Source organism: Pan troglodytes, chromosome 11 (genome assembly GCF_028858775.2).
Source record: "Pan troglodytes isolate AG18354 chromosome 11, NHGRI_mPanTro3-v2.0_pri, whole genome shotgun sequence".
NCBI lineage: Eukaryota > Metazoa > Chordata > Mammalia > Primates > Hominidae > Pan > Pan troglodytes.
This window is the reverse complement of record NC_072409.2, coordinates 52665460-52693091: the sequence shown is the minus strand read 5'-3', so window position 1 is coordinate 52693091 and position 27632 is coordinate 52665460. Positions and strand designations below refer to the sequence as shown.

Sequence of the window (27632 nt, the reverse complement as noted above, 5' to 3'; positions counted from 1 at the left end):
TTACCCTAAATAGTAACTACCTATTATTTTCCTCTGCTAATTTTTCTTGAGGCTCCTAACTTTATCAGGTGAATTTTAAGATGTCTGTGAGGCTGGGCACGGTGGCTCACACCTGTAATCCCAGCACTTTGGGAGGCTGAGGCAGGCGGATCACGAGGCCAGGAGTTCAAGACCAGCCTGGCCAACATGGTGAAACCTCGTCTCTACTAAAAAGAAAAAAATTAGCTAGGTGTGGTGGTGGTCGCCTGCAGTTCCAACTACTCGGGAGGTTGAGGCAGGAGAATTGTCTGAACCCGGGAGGCGGAGGTTGCAGTGAGCCGAGATCGTGCCACTGCATACCAGCCTGGGTGACAGGCAAGACTATATCTCAAAATACATACATACATACATACATACATACAAACACATATATGTAATGTATAAATATTACCTTTTTGTCATCTATTTAACAAAATATTTGCTCAAATATATCCTTCCATCTGACAACTATTTAACATTACTTTTCTAATATTTTTACCTTATTGCTGCTGACTTGATACATTTTTATTCATTTCACTACATCCTTGTTATTTTGGAAGATCTATCCTTTATTTCTTTATTAAGGGGTATCTTCAATTTTTTGACCTCACAATTAGATGCATAATTTTCAAGTACTATTTGAAATAAAGATGCCTTCTATTGTCTTAGCAAATTAGTCAATTTCTCTACTTACCCCTCCTCAATAAGTTGACAAATTCAAAAAACATAAATTTCCCCATTTCTTTTTCACCACTCCCCTCCAAGAAACCTTGGAACCAGTTTGTTCCAAGGTTTGTTCCCACCAAAGTCTAGATTATACAAAAATATTTTAGAATGTTAACGATATATTGTTAGTAAAATTCTTCTATTGAATAGTTTATGATAATTTGTCAACATGAAATGTTAGGCAGACATTGAATACCAACTAGAGCTATTCATATTCTCTTAACGGGATTTCCATTGAGTTATTGATGAAAGATAAAGTGATATAAAGAAAATGTGTATACACCGAGTGCAAAATATTTTATACCCTTTATGTGGCCATGAATATTAAATCACAGTTATGGGAGGAAATTGCCAAATACATATATTAGGCTGTTAAAAACTGTTTTTCTGAGCTCTGGAAACTGATGGATAGGCATAGCAGAAGAGAGCAGAAGCAAGCCAAGAAATCAAGGAAAGGATACAGCTATATAACAAGAAATAAAATAAAAGTACGTAACGTAATTCCCTTAGAAAATGAAGTAGGGTGACTGAGAAGATGTGGAGAACCTTTATACCAATTTCCTTTTTCTAATCAGATTTGATTATAAAACATCGACATAAAATCAATATATGTGTATTATATTCATTTCAATTTTAATTTCAAGACCTAATTTTGCTGTCTTAAAGATCATGGATAACTCCATCTTATCTCAGTGTTCAATCTGTAATTCATTAAAACAGTTTTCAAAAGAATTTTCAAAATACTTTATTATGATTACAACCATACTTAATCTTCAATTAGGACATACTATGTGATAAATACTATGGTGAAGTACTTCTCAATAATCCATATTCTTAAACACAACAAGTTCTAGGATCAAACTGCTTAAATTTATATATTTGCTCAATCATTTGCAACATAAATATTTTACAGATGAAGAAACTAAAACACTTTTTTTTTCTCCGAAACTGTTTCAGGGCTAACTAACTTACTCATGAGCTTGGTAAAAATAAAAATTATTAGATACCTTGTGGATCCGTTGCATATATTTCAAATTTAAGTTTTTGAAGCACTTTTTGAAAAGACTTCTTTATGTGACATTTGTTCATTAAAAACACAGTGATTCTTTTTTGAAATACGATCCAATTGTAAAATATCCTGTGTCTAGAAATGAATTTATTTTCCTAACAAAAATGAATTAAATTAATTAATTAAATTCTCAGAACCATTATTTAAACCAAGTGTGTTGATCCTACAACCAGTGAAAATAATCCGTACAATGCTAAAAATGTGTGTGCTATTATCCATCTATTTCCTAGTTCATTAAAGCCAAGTTATCATAATCTGGACTTTTTACCAAAGATTTTCAGGGATGTCAAAGGTTTTTACTCCTAAATTTAATATGCTGAAATATTACTTTATGTTCTATTTATTTTTATTCATTTAAAATAACATTTTTCTCTATGTTGCGATTGCAAAAATTAACTTATTTACATATATACATGATGTCATGATATACTCTAGGCACAATTTTGGATATTTCCTTTTCCCAATCTGTTTAACTTACACAGGTAATCAATATATGTAATCACCAAGCAAAAGACCTTCATTGGTTTCTATTTTGTTATTTTTTTCCTCTGGAAAAGAGTTTAAGATAGTTTTAACATGAAGAATAGCAACCATATTTTTTGCATACTGTTATTTCTTCAAAGACGCTTAATCTATATAAACAAATTTTTAAAAACCTGGTATCAGTTAGGTAAAATCTCTGAGATTTAAAATATTTACTAAGCTACCAAATGTTAAGCAACACGGGATTTTGAGAGATTGGCCAATGGCAAGGATTGTAAGGGAACAAAAACTTGGAAACAATGCTGTTTGTCGACATCTTGAATAATTTGCTGTGCCTCTATTTTATGTCACAGTATTTCCACTTCCAGGCCTATACAAATAAATAAAATCAGTGTTATACACAGAATAGGTACACACACACACACAAGCGTTCAGATATAAAGATTTCAACTGTAGCATCATTTGTAATAAACAATATTGGAAACAATGTTGGTATATATTGCTAAGAAAATGTGTTGAGATCAATTTAGTATAATTATATAATGAGATATATGATTATTTCATTTCTTTATGGAATGAGTGTAATGGGAAAATCCAGTGGAAAGTTTACATTAAAGCTAAGAAAGTTAAATCTTTTAAGACCTTTCATGTGTATGGGTCTTTCTCGGGGTCATATGAGTTTTGCAAAATTTGCTATGTAAGATGCTTAATTAAAAATAAGAAAAGCCACACCTGTTTTGACTCCCATTTGCATTTAGTCATTTATCTCCCTGTCAGGTAGTGCGGGTCCAGCCTACAGCACTTTTAGTATTCAGCTAAGGGGAAGTTGAATAGAGACATATTTAATTTCAGTTCATTGAGGTTAATGTGCTTGATTTAAAGCCACTTCCATGTAAAATGAAGTTGTTTCTGGCAGTTCAGAGACTTTCTATTGCTCACTCCATGGATTCATCCAGTGTCGTAGCACAGAGGTGCAGAGGCAGGAATGTTGTGAGACACATGTCATGCAGTACTTGGTACCAGAGGCTGCAGAGAAGGAAAGAAACAGCTGCCTTTAACCTAGCTCTCCTTTCCACTAATTCTTACCGTGGTGGTGATGTGGTGAGAACCAGATGTCCTACATGTAAGGGGATCTGCTGTAGGCAAAAAACTCTGGAAAAAAGAACCTGAGCATTTTTGTGGAAGAGTGACCTAGTTGCTCTGACCCCCTTCTGAGTGTGTCTCCATAGTCACAAAACGGAAAAAAATCTGAGTTCTTACTCTAACCATTTGGATAAAAATAAATCTCTCTAGGGGAAAGATAACACTAGAGTCTCCAGCTTTGTAACTTCTGGGATGCATCTACTGGGTCTCATCTTCTCTTGAAATGTAAATATATATCCCTAGTGAGGTAAATCCCTCAGGATGGCCCCTAACCATGTTCTTTCTGTGAATTAATTTCCAGAGCTAGTTCTTAGCGTAGAGCAGAAGTCTGAGTAAAATTTGTTGAGAAAGTTCTTACTATGCATAAATAACTTTATTTACAGCCTAACACTATCCATTAAAATCAGTAAGAGAAAGACAAACTAATCCAAAATGACCCTGCAATCGGGGCTCTAAAACAATGCAGGTTGACTGTAATTGTTAAAATGAATTTGGAAAGTATTTGACCTTATCTGTTAAAATTAAGTATATGCATACCCTGTGACCAATAATTCTGCTACTATCATCCAACAGGAACACATATTCAGCAAATGTACAAAATTTTTTATTAAAGAATTATTCACAACAGCTTAAATTGGAAGTTTTGCAGTTATCCATCAAGAGTAAAATAAACACATCATAGCATATATATACATACATGGAGTATTATCAAGCAAGAAGGATAAATGGTATACCCAAGAGAGCTTTGATGACTCTCCTAAATACATTTCTGAGTAACAGAAGCCATCCAGAAAAGAATATATATTAATTCTATTATAAAAGTTCAAAAATAGGTTTAAAAAGTCTATGTTATTAGCAATCAGAATAATAATTACTTGCAGATGGAGCAGATGGTAATTTAAGGGAATTTTATTGTGAAATATGTACAATCACTTTGTTAAAATTAATTAACTATATACTATTTGTGTATTTCCATAAAAATGTTTAATAAACTATCTCATCATTGTTATTTACATTTCTTAAATAGCATTTAGGCATGGGTGAAAAGGTTTAACTTGACTGGCCTGAATTGCTCAAATACTATACATTCCAAAGAGGGGTCCCTCTGCAGGACTAGACCTTAGACTAGGAGTTCATCTCTGAGCCCTTGGAGTATTTTGCTTGATAAAAGTGTTCTTGTTTTCCTGAAGTCTTGGGCCATACTCTCCCAGTTCGACCAGAAAAGGTTATGTTATCAACGTGACTTAGGTGAACATCTGTTTTTACTCTGGGTGTAGGAAGAAAGTTGTGCTTAAATGTCATGGAGCTGAGGTCAATCATATGGGCATTACATGACTATGCGACTGATCCCAGTAAACACCTTCGACAACTAGGCTCCAGCGAGTGTTCCTGCTTGGCAATGCTTTGTACTTTACATATTGTTGCTGGGATAATTAAACATGTCCCCATGCAACTGCTCTGGGAGGGGACACCTGAGAGCTTGGACTTGGTTTCTCCTGGAGTTCACTTCATTTGTCTTTTCTCTTAGCTGACTTCTATCTGTACTGTTTTTACTGTAATATACTGTAACAATGAGTACTACAGCTTCTGATTCCCTTAGAGACTTCCAATAAATTACCAGGTCTCAAGTGGTCTTGGGAACCCCTGGCATATTACTGAACTTAAAGTTTTCAGAATATCTGTATTTGGTATATTCCATGGCAAGCACTACATCCATCACACTTTTTCATTTATTGACATAACTCCAAATATTTCCACATATCTAAAATTCAGGAAAGTAACCCTATCCTTACCTCTGAGGATAAAGCTTGTTAAGCATAGGTAAACCATATCATGGTTTAAATTATCAATTTAAATTCACCTGTTTGTGACTGACTTTTTAAAATGTTTTTAGTCAAGAAAATGTGAGGGTAGGTCTGCCAAGAGCTACTGAAAAGAGTTACATTTTCTAAAAAAAAAAAAAAAAAAAACCCTCGTCTTTTCTCTTTGAGAATAATTTGTGGTGTTTCTGAAATCATTGTCTGCCCATAAAGAGAGATTACTTAAACAAAAAGTCTGTATAAAATATGACTACAGAGAAGGATGAGAAAAAAATCATATTCTTGATTAATTTGTTGATCTATTAAATTAATAGTCTTGGAAGTAGATCCCTCTTTGGACTTCCAGTTAGAGACAGGGCCTTACTCTACGGCCCAGGCTGGAGTGTAGTAGTGCCACCATAGCTCATTGTGTAGCTCACCGCAACCTCAAACTCCTGGACTCAAGCAAACCTCCTGCCTCAGCCTCCCAAGTGGCTGGAATACAGACAGGTGCCACCATGACCACACCTGGCTATTTTTTTTTCAGTTGTAGAGCTGAGGTCTCCCTATGTTTCTCAGGCTGGTTTTGAACTCCTGGCCTCCAGTGAGCCTCCCACCTCAGCCTCCCAAAATGCTGGGATTCCAGGCATAAGCCACCAGACCTGGCCTATTTATAGTTTAAATTTTCTCATCGTCTAAATAAAAGATCTAAAACTAATTGTCTAAGTTGGTGGAGCAGTCAGAACACACACATTTATTGATTAAATTCATTGTCTTATATGGATGTGTTTCATGGTGCCCAAAACAATTACAATAGTAACATCAAAGGTCACTGGTTACAGATTATCATATCAAATATAATTATAATTAAAAAGTTTGAAATATTGTGAGATTTACCTAGATATGGCACAGAGATACAAATGAACACATGCTATTAAAAAGTAGTGCCAATAAAGTTGCTTGATGCAGGGTGGTCATAAACCTTCAATTTGTGTAAAACACATTATCTGTGAAGCCAAGTGAAGCAAAGCACAATCAATTGAAGTATGTCTATATTCCACTGCCTTTGTAGAGTGTATATAGTTGTATTACATAACATACATAATATATATACAAATATATATATTATATATACAAATATATATAATATATATATTTGGGTATATGTAATATATATTATATATATTTGTATATATATTATACATACATATTATATACATATATGGTATACATATATATTATACATATATATATATATATTTGATATGGACTGTGTCTTGTTTCCCCAAAATTAATATATTGAATCCTTAACTCTCAATGTGTTAGCATTTGGAGGTGGGACCTTCGGAAGTAATCAGGTTTAGATGAGCCCATAAGGATGGGGTCTTCATGATGGGATTAGTGCTCTTACAGGAAGAGACCAGAGAGCTAACGCTTTCTATTCGCTATGTACGTACATAGGAAAAAGGCAGCCCTTTGAAAGCCCAGAAGATGACCCTCCTCAGACTTGCCAGGTTCAAGAACTATAAGAAATAAATGTCTATTGTTCAGACCAGCACCTCTCTTATTTTTATATAGCAGCCTGAGCTTACTAAAACAATTATTAAGAAAAAATAGCAAAGCAAACAAACAAAAGCAACTATGTTTAAAACTCCTGGAAAAACAATTTATCTTCTGTGCAGCTGTTTTTTTAAGATTTTCCTTTAATGTATTTCCTCTCATTTTTCTTGCGTCTTATTTGGAGTCTGTAGTAGCATAGTTCTTAATTTGCTTATCAAGTAATTTACATCATATTAAACATGAATTTCAACCAGCAAAGAATATTATTAAAAGTTCTGGACTAATGTTATTCACTTGTATTCTTTCCTACTACCCGGAAATGCTTTTGCTGGCAATGATTTCTCCTTTGATGTTGTGAAGTTTCGGGCCATTGTTAGAGAAACAGGTCCACTTGCCGATTAGCAGGCAGTAGGCTTTGTGACCTAAGTTCAGTAACAGAAGATCATTACTTTCTCTGGCAATTTGATACAACATGCTTCATATATCCCAAAATTCATCAATTTTCTGCTCTGTTGATGTCCTCCTTTATTATGTTAAAGAGTTGCCACAGTATAGTTTATTCATAATGCTATTTTCAGTTGAATTACTAGAGCTCCACTTTAGCATTTTAAAATCATATTATCGCATGTTTATTTCCAAATTAACAGGGCAATAAAAATCCTCTCTTAAAAATCAGGGATATCAGTATTCATCTCTTTTTATGTAAAAATATTAAAAAATTAGAAGTGAAATATCACAGAAGATATTTTAAATATGAAGACAAATAATGAAATAAGGAGAATTTTAAAAGCCAAATATTTTGGATCAGAGTAAGAAGTTAGTGGTAAAAGATAAAGGTTATCCAACAACCTTTTGCAAATGAAGCCAAAAAAGTAGGTTTGTGCAACAGTGAATAACTAAAATTACAACTCTTTTATATTTCATTAAAAAACATGCCCTTTTTCAAAATGTCAGATCGGTTTAATCACACCATAAAATTATTTACCCAAAGTTAAGGAAAAATAGCATACTGTCATATAAGTAGAAAATTTAAATACACAATTGATATTTAACGTCCTCTAAGCAATGTAAAGATTGCTTTTAAGGCATCTAACAGAGTTGTATTTATTATTAGGGATCAAAAAGTGTGTAAATTAGCACAATATATTTTATATAAAATGAATCTGATTGTGTTTTCTCTTATAAGAGTATACAATTATAATTCTGAATTTTGAATTTATTCTTAAACAAATAAAAACAACTGCTATATCTGAATTCTTGTTTTATGTCACTCTTGTGCATATTTTTTACTATCTATATTTTAGGCATTTTATAGGTTAAGTATGCGCAGTTGGTGCTTACTCAGTATAGCCTAGCAATGCTCCCTGTTTCTTTTTTTTAACCTTTAATTTCAGGGGTACATGTGCAGGTTTGTTATATAAATACATTTGCATCATGGGGGTTTGTTTTACAGATTAATTCATTACCCAGGCATTAAGCCTATGATTCATTAGTTATTTTTCCAGATGGTCTCCCTCCCCCGACCTTCTGCCCTCTTGTAGGCCCCGGTGTCTGTTGTTCCCTTCTTTGTGTGCATGTGTTCTCATCATTTAGCTTGCACTTACAAGTGAGAGAATGTCGCATTTGTTTTTTCGTTCCTACATTCATTTGCTAAGGATAATGGCCTTCAATTCCATCCATATTCCTTCAGAACACATGATCTCATTCCTTTTTATGGCTACATCTTATTCCCTGGTGTATATGTTCAACATTTTATTTATCCAGTCTTTACTATTGATGGCCATTTAGGTCTATTCCATGTCTTTGTTAATGTGAATAGTGCTGCAGTGAACATATGTGTGCGTGTGTCTTTATAATAGAACAATGTATATTCCTTTGGATATATACCCAGTAATGGGATTGCTGGGTCTAATGGTAGTTCTGTTTTTAGGTCTTTGAGGAATCACCACACAGTTTTCCACAATGGCTGAATTAATTTACATTCCCTTTAACAGTGTATAGTGTTCCTTTTTCTCTGCAACCTTACCAGCACCTGCTATTTTTTTGACTTTTTAATAATAGCCATTCTGACTGGTGTGCTTACTGGTTCTTAATCTCACCCACATCTTAGAATAATGTGGAACATTTCAAACTACCCACACCTCTTTCTAAAAACTGAAGTTCTGTTTTAATTGGACTTTAGTAGAGCCAAGAAACGAGTATTACTTAAAATCTTGCCATGTGATTCTACTAGGAAGCCAAGGTTCAGAGCCATGGATTACATTTTTAATATAAATACACATTATTAGTTGAAGCAGTTTTAAGTTAGGATAGCTGTAACGTTGATTGAAAGGGGAATACTTAAAACAGAACCCTGCCTTGGGTCGTCAAGACTTAAAAAATTCTTCTGTTTTTATTCTATTAAATATAATCATGCATTCATTTACTTTAGCATTTATAATTCTAAAACACATTGCAAATTTCACAAAACTACCATTTTCTAAATGTCAACACTCTAAATACACCATTTATTTTTCAAAGTAGTATATTCACTTCAAATTCCATTGCTGTGTCAAGAGTTAGTTGAACTTAAAATATAATTAATAGTTACTCAGCAAAAATAGAAAGATGTTAGCTGACTGTGTCAAAAGAAATATTTTAACACTGATTTCATTTTTACTAAATGACTGAATTTTTCTTTATATTTTATGCTTAAGCTTCTCTGCTTTCTTTCTATTTTTTGTGGTCTCAATAAAGAACCATGATTATCTGTATAACTGATTGCTCAAAGTAATTAATCATTTTTCTTATGAAATTACCAGGGTAAATTAAGAATCATAATTACAGAGTTTTCTCTTGTCTAGAGGAAACATACTGAGAAACTGTGTTAGGAAATTATTATTTCAAAACCCAGTCTAAGTTCTTAGCCACTGGACTTTAAAAAATACATATTACATATACTTTTTCTAACATGATTGAGAATATAGTTTGTTTCAGATTTCCACATTTCTTAAATGAAAACAATAAAGAATTCAAAAGGCAAAAGGTAATGTAAAAAAAAAAAAGGTATTCGATCTCACGTAAATGAGAATCCTACACTCTCACTGAATTTTACTAGAGGGGAACTTATTGTCACATCAGATTGTTTGTTCAAGATACTATTTCTGATGTATTTTATTAAAGAATTCAAAAGGCAAAGGTATTGTAAAAAATTTATTTGATCACATGTAAATGAAAATTCTACCTTCTTATTGAATTTTACTAATTAGAGGGATAATTATTCTCGCATCGGGTTATTTGCACAAGATACTATTTCTGATCTATTTTATTAAAAGTCACCATTTATCATTGGTTTTCATCTCATGTTATATATGCAAATGAAACTCCTTTGAGTATGCAACGGTTATTTACTGCAGTGAATATTGTATAATCATATTTATCAAAATGTTCTTCTTTGAAATATTTTTCTAGTGCTTATTAGCAAACAGTTTTTATATTTGAGAAAGTGAAACGTGGACTTTAGAATCAGATTTAGGCCATATGGTAAGCCAGTTGCCTGAAAAATCTTCATAACAAATGCTAATATTGATGAATTTTGGAGATGTCATTATATATGTATACCTAAAACTACAGGAAAACAAAGAAAATTACCAATGCCAGAAACACAGGCAACACTTAAAACCAGCAAGACCAGTTGCTCTGACTTTTCTGGATGGCAAGAGAGATGGACCCAGCAATTTATAAATTTGGATTTTCTTAATGCTCATCAGCGAAGGGGTGATGCATAGCTGGACCTAGATTGAAAGAGTAAAGAAAAATACTTATTAACCAACCCAGTATAATTAAGAAGTTTGTCTGTAAATACTAGAACAATTGGTAGAAAAAACAAATACATATTCTCCCCTGAGAATCTGTAACATCAGGATTATCCATCATGTGTTGTTTGACTTCAAACTTTTAAATTGTACAGCCTTGAACCATGAACCATCAAATTAACAAATTAACATATAGATTATTTTCTGGCCATTGATACACTGGAAGTTTGGTGGAAGAGATGCAAAATCATTCCAGAGCAAAAGCTGAAAATTTTTTTCTGCAAAGGGCAAGATAATAAACATCTTAGGCATTATTGACCATTTTAAAGAGCAGCTTATAGTCACCAAAAGGAATATCAACAAACTAGAAAGTGAAGATGAAGAATTATCCAGAATGCAGAATATGAACCAAAAGATAGAACATAAGATAAGCTGAAAGACATGGAGGATTGAATAAAACTATCCAAGGAATATCTAAAAGAAATTCTGAAAAGAGAATAGTAGGAATAAAAATCATGGGATTATAATAGTTTGCTTCTACTTCTGGGATGAATGTAGTAGTTGTATAAGACACATACTCTTATTAAAATGACAAGAAAAAGCTGGATAAATTATAAAAGCCATATATTTTTTAAAGCATGAGGGAACTGTAGAAACAATGATGAATAGATGAACTAAGAGTACAGACATACCTGAGTGTTCGAAATGGGCCAAAGAGCATGATGCATTCATAGCGTCTACTAGTCAATTCTGGCACAAATTAGGAAGTAGAAGGCATGTTCAATGGAGGCAAAACAGTAATATATATATAAACATGTGGGTAAGTCTAAAGAAGCATTTGCTATATTGAATCAAACAAATACAATAAAGTAAAACAAATACTAGAGAACATTGTTAAGCTGAGTTAAGTTTGGCTCAAAGTGCCCATTGTACTTGCCTAATCAAGTTTGGCCCAAAGCGGCATCCATACATAGTGACTGTACTCTAACTTAATGTGTAAATAAGTAGTAAGCTAATGTAGATATATGGACTTGTAACCAAGCAACTGAGACTCAACCAATCATAGGAGCCAAACCCTTAGTCAATCCTAGGCTGAATGCTGCCAAATTATGCCCAAATAAGGCAAATATTGAACTGCACCAATCAGGGAAACTCTGAATATAATTTTATATGTTCTGGTTATAAATACATCTCACCACTCTGGATGTGGAGTCACTCTGAACAATCTTTGTTCTGGGATGGTGCCTACTTCTCAAACCTTTTTCTTGGTCAAATAAACTTAGTGAAATTTAACATGTCTTAGTTGCATTTCTTTAAACAACATTCAAAGACCTACAAAATAGGACAGGGAACTTGTATTTAGACTATACTGTCTAAATGCAACGTATTTATGCTAGTTATTTGTGTGTTATAGAGAATATAGTGATATTGATATACCTTAAGTCATTTATGTACATCGGGAAGAGGAAAAAAAAAGTTACCCAATTCAATGGAAGTCAAACGAAGAAGCAGAACAGAGCTACCAGAAAAACATGATAAGAGTTAAAGAAGATGGGAGCTCAAAGAGGAAAACTGTCACTGAATTTGGGGAACTTTTCCTTGCAAGCCAAGTTAACTTTTATTCAGATAGAATTCTCAGATGAAAAAGACAGAAATTATAGTCTATGGCTGACAAAATATAGAGAGCCTGCCCAGAGACTTTTGCTATTCTAAGCTAGAATCATAAGGTTAATACACTCTAATGAAGGAGAAAACAAGAACCAGCTCTTGAGCATACTTGAAGTCTGGGACCAAATCTGAGTTGTTCAGATACTGATATTTTCACCCTGATTTAAGATGATCTGATATGGGTAATGCTTGCATAAGCAAAACTTCTGGAGGAACTTATCTCCATAGTAGACAACAAGGTAATCTTAAACTATCCTGACACTAATTGGGTGTATAAACTTGGCCAAGTCATTTTTCCCTTTGAGTCTCAGTTTCCTCAACTGTAACGTGAATATGAAAGTAACTAACTTGTAGGTCTGTATTAAAAATAAAGTCAATTATTTTGGTAAATCATTTGTATGCAATATAGCATACATGAGAGAGAGAGAGAGAGAGTTTGTGTGCATGTGTTTAGAGAGAGATGGAGAGAGAGACACACATACACAGAGAAGAATCAGTATATTGTTAAGGATAATAACATCCAGAAACAAATCGACAGACAAGAAAAACAATTTAAATAATAGAATTATCAGACAGAAGTTAAAGAACAAAACATAGGCTTAAAGATGCACACAGGAAAATACAAATATGATCATGGTAGATTTAGAAAGGAAATACCTGCTAGAAGTAACAGAGAACTACTAGAAAATTAACGAAGTGCAGTAGGAAGAAAGAAAATAAATTATTGAAGAAAAGTTTCAAGATACAAAGGATAGAGTTAAACGTTAATATATGTCTAAACTTTACCAGGAAAAGAGAGACAAAGGCAATGACTAAGGAAATAATAGAGAATGTTTTTAGTACTGATTGAAGACAGATATAAGCAGATTTAAGAAGGTCAACAAATTCTGAGTGGAGTAAGAAAAGTACAATGAAGAAAACAAAAGACAAAGCCAAAATTCTGTAAAGCAGCCTGAAAATAAGGCTTATTAACATTAAATAACAACATTTCAGTCTATAGAAACTTACATCCTAGGAGAGGGAATACTTTAAATAAAAAAGTAATGGATGAAAAGAGAAAAATTCCATCAAGTGGGATAACTGTTATCCATAAAGAAGTAGCAGGTGAGATGGGGAGTAAAAAAACAAACATGTATAAATCCTCTTATTTTATATATTATAGCTCAATTTTATTCCCATCTTTGATAATCCAAAAATTATACACTGATCAATATATCTGTTCTAAATGTTAAGATTCCAACAGGTAGATCATGTCTCTCAAAATGTGTTGCACATTGCCTCAACTGGAGGTTCATGATGCGTATTAAAATAAGAAAGGCTTAGAGAATTCTTACAGCAAGGAAAACAATGTAAGTTTATTTAATTTAGTGTTTTAGCTATATATTTAATAATTATTTTAGGTAGGCAGTTGTTTAAAGACAATAGAAATTACTTGGAATTTAAAGCAGGCAAAAATGAATGCGTTGGAAAAGGACAACGCAGCTCTTAGAATTGAAAAAAAAAGTAGGTGAACCAGCCTCAGGCAGGAATCAGAGAGCAAGTCAGAACCAATATCAGAAAAAGGAAGTTCTGCTTTTCATGTGGCTATTGTCCTGTCAGTCATGACCGCTGGCCACTGCCAGCAAAGTATGCACAGGCATTTTCTGGAAGGCTGCTGGGCTCTGCTTTAGCTTGTCACTTCCCACTTTACCATTGGATTCAAAAAATCTATCCATCTGACAGGAATAATTTCAGACTCTCTGCCTACTTCTTACCTTGCAAGGTTAAAAATGCAAGGAATGAGTGGCTATTCTTGGGTCTCTGGTTTACATTTTAGCCTCCAGTTGGTGGGAAGAGAAAAATCTACTCACAAACAGCTTCAAAACGGAAAGGTCCTTCCTATATTGGCATTCCTACATAAAAGTAAGTACGGGGGGGCTTGACAAATGGACATTTGTCTTCAAAGAACACATATTCTCCTTTAGACAAAGTTTGCACTTATATAGCACAATTAACCTACTTCTTATCAATCAATAAAACGAAGAGACAATTACAGAACAGGATAAGGTGTTTGCAAACTATGTATTCAACCAGGTTTGATATCCAGAATATATAAGGAACTCAAAAAACTCAATAGCAAAAGAAAAAGTTGATTAAAAAATGGACAAAAGAAGACATACAAATGGCCAAAAAATATATAAAGAAATGCTCAACATCATTAAGCCTCAGAAAAATGCAAAACAAAACCGCAATGAGCTATTACCTTATCCCAGTTTAAATGATGGATATTATCAAGAAGACAAAATATAACAAATGGAAACGATAATGTGGAGAAAGAGGAATGTTATACACTGTTGGTGGGAATTTAAAATAGTATAGCTGTTATGAAAAGCAGTATGGAGTTTCCACAAAAAATAAAAAAGAGAACTATTATATTACCCAGCAATCCCACTACTGGGTACGTAATCAAAAAAAATGAAATTAGTATGTCAAAGAGACATCTGCACCCAGGGATATTGAAGCACCATTCAAAATAGCCATGATATGGAATCTGCCTAAATGCTCATCTAACAACAAATGGATAAAGAAAATGTGGTGTATAAATGTATATCTATCTATCTATCTATCTATCTATCATCTATCTATTTATCATCTATCTATCCACCCCTCCAGAACAATATTCAACCATAAAATGCTGTTATTTTTAGCAATGTGGATGAAGTTGGAGGACACTTTGTTAAGTGAAATAAGCCAGGCACAGAAAGACAAGCACTGCATGATCAAATTCATATCTGGAGTTTTAAGGATATGGAGAAAGATGTTAGGTTTTTTCCTTGTGTGAACAATATTTAAAATTATTATATTTGGAGAGATAACTAGAATACTTCTGCCAACTTAACTATGACCCACTGAATTGCTCTGAATTATAAATCAGATACTCTGAATTAGCACTTCACTACCATTTTTAAATCTACAGCATTTATATAAATTAATAACTGCTGTAGAGCATACTACTCATGGCTGAAAAAAGTGACCTGATGATTCGAGCTATCTAAGACCCACCTGATGTCTGACAGCACTAAGGATCAAGCTATCACCTCTCCCTTAACACATCTTTCACACCAGTGTGCTAGAGCAGATAGCTGAAAAGTTTTCCCTAAGCCAGAGATCATTCTGACAAGGCATATGGAACAATGGAGATGTCAACATGCTTTCAAGACAAGTAACAGTAATCCTGGCTCTTAACTTGCTTTAACAATAATGAATTCTTTTATCAAGTCCTGAGGCATGAGGGCTTCCAGGTGCCGTATTTCCAGGTGCTTATCAGAATTTTTCTTTGCTGATAAGAACAATTGTTGCAGCATGCTTTGCTAATCATATACAGAAAGACAAGAAATTCATATTCTAATAATAGAACACAAGTCCATCTCTTGCATCTGATTTAGCCAGATTAAGTCACCTTTCCACCAATATCAATCTGGAAGTGATATCATGAACTAAATGGTGTCAACCTGGGGTTTGTATTATATCTCGACAAAGGAAAAGAAGTTGCCATCATTGGCAAGGTACATACAGGATACATCTCTGTTTCGGCAGATGGGATGAGATTTCCCTGATTCTCCTACACTGCAGAGGGTAGAGGGAGGTATTTATATAATACACAGGATTTTAATTGAAGAAGCAAAGAGGAATGGATTAATGGGATTAATAGTGTTTATCCAATACAAGATGAAAAACAACATATTATTGTTTGTATTGTGATGGTTCTGGAATAAAACACATCATTTCTCTAATTTTAGTTAGATCTTTGCTGAAAGAAAAAGATAAATAAAATACCCTACAGTTTATCCATATCCATGTTCCTCTACACTAAATATTCATCTTTGATTAGTTATTTTTAACTATATTTGATTTCTTTATAAATTACCTTTTGAAACTTTAAACACATAAAGACATTGTTTCCCCTTAAAAGATTTTTCTTTTCCTTTCTTTTGTTTTTTAATCTAAAACTTACTTTCAAAAACAATGACTTTCATAAACTTGCAACTTGTTAAATACAGTATTTTTATTAACATTCTAGTTTGTAACACAAGGCAAAACCTAAACACTTACCATTTATAAATAATGGGTAATACTGTTTCAACTTAACCTTGAGAATGTAGAAAAAAAATTGAGTCCAGTCTGATAGCAACCAAAAGATCTCAGAAACAGTAATCTTAGTGCTCGCCTGGCAGACACAATCTGCACAGAACTTTGTCAATTTTTCTACTGAGTTAGACAAACTTGTGATTTTTTTCCCTTTCTTAACACCAATTTAAAAAGTAGGAAACAAAACCTAGTGGATAAAATTACATATTTTCAATATGAGTTCTGTGGCAGTCTCACATGGAAGTCAGGAGTAACAGCCTCAATTCTTAAATAGCTGTTTACCACTGCTTTTTTGAGCATATTTAAGTAATACAGAATATAAAGGAGCAAACAAAATATGAAGTTTATAAAAGATTTCAAACACTTTTCTAAAAATATGAGGCCCACATTTTAGAGGTATTTCATTCCTTTTCTCAAACAATATGGACATTTATAAATATGAGAATATATAGATATACAGACCTTAATAAATAAAGTGTTCTTGAAAATTTTATATGGAAAACCAGTTAGCTTTAATTTCTTCACAATTTTTACAGATTTATCCAGATCAAGGACAACTCCTGTGGCAGCTATCCGAAAATCAGGCTAACAGGAGCCCCAAAATTTGAAAATAGGAATAATATTAGCAAGAGAAAAACGTCAATTCTATGTGACACAATAAATTACCAAAGTGAATTTTACTTACAATTAGCTAAGAAAAACAAGAGAGACCATCTGAACTTGCAACCCAGTGGTTTGACGAAAGCAGTCCAAAACTTTAAAGTTGGTAAGCCAAACTAACAAGGGTGACTTGAGGCCAGGCACAGTGGCTCATACCTGTAATCCCAGCACTTTGGGAGGCCAAGGCAGGTGGATCACCTGAGGTCAGAAGTTTGAAACCAGTCTGGCCAACATGGCGAAATTCCGTCTCTACTAAAAATACAAAAATTAGCTCGGCATGATGGTGCACACCTGTAATCCCAGCTACTCGGGAGGCCGAGGCAGGAGAACCGCTTAAACCCAGGAGGCAGAGGTTGCAGCGAGCCAAGATCGTGCCACTGCACTCCAGCCTGGACGAGAGAGTGCGACTCTGTCTCAAAAAAAAAAAAAAAAAGAAAAAAAGAAAAAAAAAGGCTACTTGAGTACTTTCCTGAGAGTGATTTCAGAGGAATGTAATTTTACTATAATGATTTATTTGGAACGAAATGGAAAAGAAAAATACAGTTGCAATGTTTAGGAAATTAAAATTTGGACCTCCAGGGAAGATTCCATCTGCTCATTATTCTGCTTTCTTCTCTGTTAAATGGGACCAGTAAACCCTGCCCTGCCTGACTGGTCAAATGAAAATGGAGTGAACAGACTGCTACCCCAGCACAGCTGCAGGGAGTCTTGTGTCTGGGTGGTCTCTGATGGCTCCTCATAACCTCATATAGTGCTTAGCACATGGTGAGCACTGCTTAAATACTTGCTTAGATAAATAAATGCAAAAGATGCACAAAAGTAGGAAATGTACCATTATAATTCTTCCACCTCCCCTCCTCTAATTCCACACCCTACTGAAAAGGATGTATGAAGATTAAAAGCAAAGGGAAATTTACTTTATATTAATAAAAATGAGTAATTTTCAACTTAAAGTCTCATGTACATAATAACCCACATTCAGGATATATTCCTCAAACCAATCTGTAAAAGAAATCGTCCAAGATAGTTACCATTATGCCACTGACAGACTGTATTGCCAAGAAACCAGTTCCCTGTGGAGTGATAGGGTCTTAAAGGAAAAGGAAAAAAAGAAATATAGCAAACCAGAAATTTTAGATTCTAGTTTAACATACTGGATATGGACATTTAGATTTGGATATAGATTTACATATATACTCCAAACCACCTCCCCGCTCCCAGAAAAGAGAAACATCTTAGGAGTGGAATTTTATGAAAGGAAAAGCACAAAGCTAAAATAACGCAGCCTGTAAAGTTTAATCTCGGCAATAGGCAAGTTATTGTAATCATATTTTACCCCAAAAGGCTGTTCCACAATGCATGTGCTGTGGGGTATACTTTAGAAGCCTTTGTCTTCCATTGTGGTCTTCGATATAATACAGCAGGATGGTCTGAAACCTCCTCCACCCTACAGAAAATATGACTGGATCTTGGGACTTGAGGATTTTCTTATACCAGCGATGTTTCTTCAGACGCATCTGAGGGGGATGAGAGGATAAGATGATTGATGGAGGGGAAATCCACAGAGCCTCAGGCACCAAATATGCAGCAAAGGGACCCACCTGCACGTGTACAACATTTCCCTCGCTGTTGCCCAAGCCATCCAGGATAATGGGGTAATGGGGGTCAAAGTTCTGCACAAATTCACAGGGAACATTTTCAATCTCAACGCGGACATACATCCCAGGTCGAAAACCCTCATACTGAACTCTGGCTTCATCATCTTGATCTTCAAATTCTACGTAATTCAGCTGTACATGATGGGGTGGGGGGGAAAACCTGTATGCTGTTATTTGTAATAAACATAGGACTAACATGAACAAATGAGCAATTTCTAAGTAAAGGAACTGTGGACAGAATTATGTAGGCTTTATGCTATTAAAAATACTACACATTTGGCCGGGTACAGTGGCTCATGCCTGTAATCCCAGCACTTTGGGAGGCCGAGGCGGGCAGATCACATGAGGTCAGGAGTTTGAAACCAGCCTCGCCAACATGGTGAAACCCCGTCTCTACTAAAAATACCAAAATCAGCTGGGCATGGTGGTGCGTGCCTGTAGTCCCAACTACTCAGGAGGCAGAGGTGAGAGAATCGCTTGAACCTGGGAGACGGAGGTTGCAGTGAGTCAAGATCGTGCCACTGCACTCCAGCCGGGGCAATAGAGCGAGATTCCATCTCAAAAAACAAAAAAAAACCTACACATTTTACCTCTGCAGTCTGTTCAGAATATGTCCCAACCATTTTCTTCTCTCCTGCTCCAAGGGACAGCAAATGTAGATAACTGTGGAGCCCTGCGTGCTCGAACATTGGAAACATCCCCAGTCCACACTTTCTTTCCTTCCTCTCCAAATAATTCTTTCACGCTTTTCCCTTGTCTTCAAACACCCACCACCACCCTCACCTTCACTCAGCTGATGGCTGTTTCCTGATTCACTCCAAAACCAAAAGAACCTCTACGGTCAACCCTCTACCAGGGTTTCCTCCCATATCCAGCCTTATCAGAGCTCTGACCTGCCCATAGAGGAGCTATGTGTGGCTATTTAAATTAAAATTAATTACAATTACATAATATTTAAAATGCAGTTCCTCAATTACACTAGTCACACTGGAAGTGGTCCATATCAACCTGCGGCCAGTGTTACAATATTGGGAAGCACAGACGTGCATCTCCATGATCACAGAAAGTTCTACGGGCAGCTCAGGCACAGATGATTTGTCCATGCCTCTACTCAGGGTCACACATCACTTGCTCACTAGACACCATCCACTCTTCCTGGGCTTTATTCCAACAGCTCTTCCCTCTGTTCTCTCTCTTATCTCAAAACCCTTTGATTCCACTTCTTCCACCAAAAACTGCTTCATTTCTCTGCTTCTCTCTGCAGCAAAACCCCACAGAAGTTTTCCACAGTTGCACCCTCCAGTTCCTCTGCTCCCATTCTCCTACATCCATGAAAATTGGTGCTTGCCAAGATCGCTGAAGGCCTCCACGCTGAAGGACTCCTCCAGTGGTCAACTCTGCCTTTACCGTAGTTAACACTGCAGCGGGATCTGAACAGTGCTTCGCCTCCGTGTACAACTGGACTCCTACGTGCCTGCATGCTCACACTGCTTCTCCCTCTCCCTCCTAGGCACTGCTCAGGCCTCACGGCCGCAATCGCCCCAACTCGCCCATGCCAGTCTTGCTCCTCCCAGTCACTCTGCACTCACTCCCCGGCCACCTCACAGAGTTAAGTGGCATCTACATGCTGAGGGCTGTACATCTAAGTCCCTGGCCAGACCTGTCTCTCCAGACTTGACACTCCGCTTGTCTGCATGATACCCAGCCGAAACAAACATCATCTTCCCAAAACTGCATCTGCAGACAGTTTCCTATCTAACCTGCAACAACCCATCCTTCCAGGAACTTCCAGTCGCCATCCTCATTTCCTCTCACACACCCCACATTCAGTCCACCAGGAAATCCTACTGACCCAGCTTCCAAATAAACTCTATCCGGGTTTGACTCTTTGTCTCATCTCCACTGCCAGCCCTCTGGTTTGTGCCACCGGACTGATCTCTACCGGACTGATGTCTTGGCAGAGTGATCTGATTACCTGAATGTCTCTCCTCTGCTCAAAACCCTCCAAGGACTCCCATTTCAGAGTGAAACATTCAGTCTTTTCCAATGGCCCACAGGGCTCTAGGTAATTTTAAATTGTAAATGGTGTGAAGCAAAAACTTCAGAGTTAGCCTAGTCATGCCTTTCAAAGGTCAACACAGACTAGCAACCACTAAGCTAATGCCTAATCAGGAAACAGTCCTTTGACTAGATGAAGATCTAGGATGAAACTCCATTTCACAAATCATATACCTAATCTGTTCCAGCTTACACAGGCACTCCTGGCCTCACTAACAAGACGCAACTCAGATGCTCACAACCAACTGTACACACGTTTCTGTGTCTGTCTCCTTCAGAGTGAGCTCACCGCCTCCAGCAACCTGCTCAGCACCCCCAGGCAGGAGGGCCACACCATCTCCCTTTATCTCCGCATCTGACCTTATACTCCACATGTCCTTCTGAACTCTGACCAGGATGAGTTTTCAGAGCACTTCCCCTGGGAGCTCTGGTGTGTCCATAAGCCACACGGGCCACTGATCACCTGCCATTCAAATCAGGGAGCAGCGATCGGAATAGGCAGCATTGGCTTGCACTGAAATGAACACACTGTCTCAGATCACTACATTGTAAAAGTCTCAAAAGTAGAGACCATGTCTCAGTCATTTCGGTTTCCTAATTCTTGTTACAAAATAGGTATGGATCTTTTTCTGGTGATCTTCTGACTGTAGAAACAATGAGCTCACTGCATGAATAAACACACTCACATGCATCTACCCAGGAGTCCAAATGAAAGGCACAGAAGCAGGATAGGCAGCAGGGACCCAAAGAAAGTCAGGGATTCCTGCACTATGTGATAGTCTTGACAAGGGGCTGAGAGGAACTGAGGTTTCTCACCTGTGCTTCTTTCTGCATTTCTCCTTTAAGATCATCAAAATATGTGCTTTCTCCTTCATCATATTCCACATCAAACATCTCCTTCAATTTTCTCTTCTTATCCAAATGCTTTTTCTTGGCACTTTCTTCTTCGTCGGGGTCAATTTCTTCCTTGTTTCTCTATATCTTCATTCTTAAATTTCCAGAAGAAAAAATTTTGTGTATGTTTATGAAGGTCTTTTCTTTAAACATTACATTTTTTAAAGTTCTATTTAAACAAAAATCTTAGCAAAAATCTGTTATCATTATCAATAAAACAAAACAAAACACAACATAACCTTTGTCTCTGAATAACATGGTGCTGCTACAGGAAATTGTTACATCTGCATTACAATTAGCTGCTATTCCTTAAGCTGGCTGGGAACACAAACTAGAATAAAAATAACAGACATGTCCCTCACCCAGATGCTCCCAGACCCTGTTCTAAAGAAATATTAGGGAGAACAGGGACTTCATTCTTTCAAATGACACTTAAATTTAAAAAGAGGAGAATGATGGCAATGGTTGAATGTAAGTCTGAGAAGCTAAGACTTCTGTGAGTGAAAAATCACAGTGGTCTTGGCAAATGACTATGGCAAGAAACGGTAGTAACTGTCGTCCAAAACTTAACAAGTAAACAAGAAAGCTTCTCTTTGGTCCCCACATCCCCACCCTTTAGGAAGGAATCTATCCATCCAGTCTGCAATCTTCACACATCACAAGTAAGATTTGCATTTCTCAATGTGGGCCTCTCTCAGAACACAATGACCAAGAACAGCCAGCTACGACAAAGTCATACCTGAGTGTCGGGGCCCGATTTTCCCTTGTGCACGTCCCCTGTTTCCAAGTCTTCAAAGTCACCGTAGAGCTCCTCTGGGAAAAGAACACCCAAAGGCTGCTCTGTGAGCCAGGCATGCATGTGCTGCTGGCCCCACCCACGACAGGCCCACAATGCGCTCCGCCTTCCAAGCCTCATTCTTACTGTTCCCGTCACTAGACACACAGGCAAAACTTTGCACTAGGGAATGCTTCATAAAACAGTTAGTATTTCATCATCTGTTTAGGTAAACTAAATGGACCCAATCCACATTTCCGCACTTCATGTCAAAAATCCCAATCTCAATTTTTCCAGTATAGATAATGGACACTCTTTCGTTATTGTTTTTTTTTTTTTTTTTGGAGACGGAGTCTCACTCTGTCACTCAAGCTGGAGTGCAGTGGCACGATCTCAGCTCACTGCAACCTCTGCCTCCCAGGTTCAAGCAATTCTACTGCCTCAGTCTCCCGAGTAGCTGGGATTATAGGCACCCGCCACCAGGCCTGGCTAATTTTTGTATTTTTAGTAGAGATGGGATTTCACCATATTGGCCAGGCTGGTCTCGAACTCCTGACCTCGTGATCTGCCCTCCTCAGCCTCCCAAAGTGCTGGGATTACAGGCATGAGACACTGCAACCGGCCAATGGACACTTTTTATGAAAGACACAGAGGTCTATCTGTGTCCCCCAAATGAATAATTCAAAGAGTGAATGGAAAAGTCCCATGCTGATAACCAGCACATGTGAAAAGGAGTCTCAATGTAAGTTCAACTCAACACAATCGTGTAACACACCTAGGGGAAATTTTAGATCATATAAAACATAGCATTTAGATTAACAGTAGAGCCCCAAACCACACCAAACCCATGGGAAGAGCTTATTCACTCATTCATTCCTTCATTTGTTTTTGGAGCTCTGGGTTCAATTATAGTTCCCACTCTTAAAAGAAATAGACAAGTAAGGCTGGGTGCAGTGGCTCACACCTGTAAACCCAGCACTTTGGGGGCCCGGGAGGCAGAGGTTGCAGTGAGCCATAATTGTGTCACTGAACTCCAGCCTGGGTGACAAAGTGAGACCCTGTCTCAAAAAAAGGAAAACAAAAGAAAGAGGCAAGTTAAAACTCATTTGGGAGAGCAATGTTTAGAAGGCTATTAAAACATTTTCACATAAGGGCCAAAGAACCAGGTAGACGTTATAAAAGGAAGCTCCTATTTGTAATAAAAGCAAAAAAGGATAAAATAGGAATAAACCTAACAAGAAGTGCACCAGAACTTTATTTATTTAAAAAAGAAGAAAAGCTTTAATATGCTACCAAAGGACAAAAGGAATAGCATCACTACCAACACTCGTAAGTGCTCTCCACACCAGGCACTGTGTTAAGTACTTTCCTTGCCTTAACCACATTCTTCAACCCATGGAAGTAGGTGTTGTAAATATTATATACTGAATAATGGTATGTCCTCATTTGAAGACTCGACATCACAAATACGCCAATTCTCCCTTTAGCACAGTTACAACCCGAAACCACCACTAAGGATTTCTGGTCTAAAGAAGATAACACATTATACCCTCCTAAGAAATGTAACCCAAACTCTAGAAATAATAGACAGGAGATGATCAATGGAGAATTCCGAAAGATGGACAGAAAAAGGCTGCTGAGGGACTCTAGGACTAGGGAATGCATAGTGGCCAGGTGTCTCCCTGGACCTCATCCAACAGGAAGGTGACCCAGGCCCAGAGTTTCCCAACTCCCAACGTAGCAATAGAAGGCAACCCAGGCAGACTCAGTCCCCGCAGATCAAAGGAGATCTTCCCCACAACAAGAAAACCAGCTCCACACACCAAGACAACCACCATTCCCCACCCACCTAGCTGCAGCAGGTGGCCCAGCCTGGGGCAGCTCCCCTGTTCCCTCAGGTGGGCAACAGCAGGGACTGGTGGGAGAATCCCAGTGATACATATTAGCCAAACAGACCAAAATAACACCATGAAGGCTCTGAAATTAAATTGCCACTGGAATCACAGCCCACAAAGTAGACCAAGACCTACAGACTAAACCTAAACAGGAGGACTGCCTGCAAAAATAAAAAAATTACATAGGCAGATGTTGGAACCACCTGACTCATCACTTATAACAGTCAGTATAAAAATGCTTCAACAAGCAACTACAAATCCTATGGCAACAATCAAAGAACTGAAAACGTCAGCAAAGAAACTGAAGAAGAATCAAATGGAAATTACACAAATATAAAATACAGTAACAGAAATATAAAAAAAATCTAACTGGATAGGCTCTATTGAGTAAAAGTGGAGACGACAGAGGAGAGAATCAGAGAAGCTGAAACCTGATCAACAGAATTCACCCAGTCTAAACAACAGAGAGAAAATAGCCTGAAAACAAACGAACAGAGCTGCACGGACCTGTGGGACGATAACAAAAGACCCCGCATTTATGTTATCTGAGTCCCACAGGAGACCAGAGCTGCCAAAGCATGCAAATAACTAATTCCTGAGGCTTCCCACGTTTGGTGAAAGATATAAACTTACAGATTCAAGAAGCTGAGCAAACCTCAAAGTATCCCAAAAGAAAGCAACACTGATTAAACTTTCAAAACTAAAAACAAAGAGCAAAAATGGCAGAATGCCTGTAGGGACATGCCAACTCAAATGCCATGGAGGCCAGAAGGAAGTGGCACAACATTTTCAAGTGCTTAAAAAAACCAACCAAACAAAAAAACCAACCAAACAAAAAAACTGTCGGCTGCAAATTCTATATCCCATGAAACTACCCTTCAGAAATGAAGAGAGAAATAAAGACATTCTCAGAGGAAGAGAATATAGGAATTTGTCACTGGTCAATTTAGAAATGCTAAAAAGTGGCTACAGAAATATGTTCTGTCATTTCCACAATACAAAAAATTAAAACAAAAAATCAAAATAAAAAATGGCTACAGAAAGTTCTTATGCAGAAGGGATGAATATGGGACTATGGGAGGAGGGACAAAGGAAAGACCAGAAATGTGGATACATACACGAGACAATCCACAGTTCTTAAAATCACATTTGACGACTGAAACAAAAACTATACCACCACGTACTACTCAAGCCAGTGATTTATACAAGTGGAAAAGGTAAAGAGACATAAATGCAAGGCAGGTTTCCACACTTTGAAGTGGTAAATACTGGTACCAGTAGACTACTATATTACAATACACATATTGTAACATCCAGAGCAAACACTTTAAGACTATACAAAGAGATACACGCAACAACATTATACAGAACTAGATCAAGATGGAGGGAAAGAAAACGGAAACAAAAAAGCAAATAATAAAAACATCAGACATAAGCAATTATGTAACAATAAGCACCTTAAATGTAAATGGTCTAAATAAACCAAAAGACAGATTGATGGAGAGCCTATAATAAACACATGGTCCAACTAAATACTGTTCATAAGAAACTTCCAACTCACTTAAGGACCTAAGTAGGTTGAAAGTAAAAGAATGGAGAAAGATATCCTGTGAAATCATTAATTTCTTAAGGAAGCAGGAGTGAATATATTAATATCTCATGAAGTAGACTTCAAGCAAAATAATTTACCAGAGCTGGAGAGGGTCTTCACTGAATTTTAAGATCTAAAATTTCCTATGCTGCCTTGACATCTTTGAGCCTCACAGGGCCCCAAAGGCCTAGCCGTGGGTTTTCCTGTTTCTACCAGACACCCCCTACCCCGCCACCCAACAGGAAAGGCTCCCCACCTGGCTAGTTCTTTTATCAGCCAGAACAGTTGCACCTCAGCCTAAGAAGTTTCACTTCACCTGTCTGCCAGCCCATGAATTTATTCAAACAAGCCAATTGCTCTCCCCCTCGGGAACCATTGGTCATTGTGTGCTCTTGTTACTACCAAGCCTGCCTGCTTCCTCAGCCCGCAGCCCTCACTCCGCTACAGAGTGCGGTGCCCATCTGACCCTGTGTGGCATGCAGTGCCCTCCTCTGAGCTGTGGGTATATGTGACCAAAACACTGCTGTCAATCTCATCCATCCACGCCAGGTGTCGTGTTCAGCCATCTCCTACACTTTAGGGCAGGGACCCCTCCTTCACCAATGGGGTGAAAAGGAAGTGACCATAACAACTGCTTAATGACAAAACGATTAACCCACCAAGAAGACATCTACTTCAACATCCTCCTCTTAGCAACTGTTAAAACTAGGCAGAGGCCGGGCACAGTGGCTCATGCCTGTAATCCCAGAACTCTGGGAGGCAAAGACAAAGGATAGCTTGAGGCCAGGAGTTCGAGCCTGGGCAACATAGCAAGGCCTCATCTCTCCAAAAAATTTTAAATTTAGCCAGGTGTGCCGGCACACACCTATAGTACCAGCTACTCAGGAGGTTAAGCCAGGGGAAGTACTTGACCCTAGGAAGTCAAGGCTGCAGTGAGTCATGTTCGTGCCACCGCACTCCAGTGTAAGTGACAGAGTGAAACTAGGCAGAAAAGGAGCAAGGATTTACAAAAGATCTGAACAGTCAACCAGCAAAATGTGACATCCGTATAACACCCCACTCCCCCACAGCAAAACACACACATTTTAAAAGCCAACAGAAATCTACCAAGATGAAGTACACTTGGGGCAATAAAAGAAATAACAGCAAATCTTGCTGTGCGCCCCTCTGCGCTGGCGCCGGCGCCGTGCCCCCTCTCTGCGCCTTCTTTTCTCACCATGGGGAAGCGCTTGGGGGCCTCTTGAGGGACCCCCTAGATGCTTCTACTCAGAGCCCCCAAAGCCGGGGAGCCTCCACTCCTCTGTCTGCAGCCTCCCCTGTCGGTTCTCGCTACCCAGGGTTCAGTGGCCTGGGGGCTGATGGAGGTGGTCGCCTCTGCCAAGGCCCCTCCCGGCACCTCCCTGGCTCATCCAGCCCACCTTCCTCCCCCGCTGGCTCACGCAAAGTGCTCTGGTCACCAGGAGCCCTTCCTGACCAGCCCCGGCCCCTTCTTGGCCTTCGCCCACCTGGCCTCCCCTGGAGCCCTGACCTGGGTGCCGGGCCTACTGGGTCCAGAGCCCACCCCGCCCTGAACAACCCCGAGTCTCAGCCACCCTCAGCTCTTACCCTTTCACAGCTGGGGAGTGGAGCCTGGGCCTGCGCCTCTCCGCGCCTGCGCCGCCGCTGTGCGCCTCTCCGCCGCTGTCCGCCTCTCCGCCGCTGTCCGCCTCTCCA

General features: G+C 37.7%; 2 protein-coding genes across 4 annotated transcripts in view; one reads left to right on the top strand and one right to left on the bottom strand.

Moving 5' to 3' along the window:
* Positions 1-20590, top strand: part of LOC112207695 (uncharacterized) — a 145374-nt gene extending 124784 nt beyond the window's left edge. The window contains exon 2 of the mRNA XM_063787734.1: positions 19971-20590. The gene's annotated coding sequence lies outside the window, so the exon portion shown is untranslated. The remainder of the gene's footprint in view (positions 1-19970) is intronic.
* On the bottom strand, positions 146-27632 carry LOC112207582 (ribosome biogenesis protein BMS1 homolog). 3 transcript variants are annotated; one of them, XR_010148668.1, is made up of 8 exons: positions 27525-27632; positions 22398-22471; positions 21581-21752; positions 18650-18838; positions 18385-18565; positions 18080-18138; positions 10429-16973; positions 147-7220 (listed from the first exon to the last, which is right to left on the bottom strand). XR_010148668.1 is itself a non-coding variant. In XM_054658207.2 (7 exons), the coding sequence occupies exons 3-7, from the start codon at positions 21656-21658 to the stop codon at positions 16779-16781; spliced, it is 702 nt and encodes a 233-aa protein (XP_054514182.2). In that variant the 5' UTR covers positions 21659-21752; positions 22398-22471; positions 27525-27632; the 3' UTR covers positions 146-16778. The 3 variants fall into 3 exon arrangements, 1 of the variants encoding a protein (XP_054514182.2); XM_054658207.2 differs by having other exon boundaries at positions 146-16973; XR_010148669.1 differs by lacking the exon at positions 18080-18138 and having other exon boundaries at positions 159-7220; positions 10429-10571.

Coding starts and splice junctions, on each gene's coding strand:
- LOC112207582 (XM_054658207.2), bottom strand. CDS start 21,658: ATGTTTGATGTGGAATATGATGAAGGAGAAAGCACATATTTTGATGAT. Junction 18,139..18,384: donor TTGTGGAACAGCCTTTTGGG/GTAAAATATGAT, acceptor TTTTCCTTTAAG/ACCCTATCACTCCACAGGGA. Junction 16,974..18,079: donor AGTCTGTCAGTGGCATAATG/GTAACTATCTTG, acceptor GGCTCCTGTTAG/CCTGATTTTCGGATAGCTGC.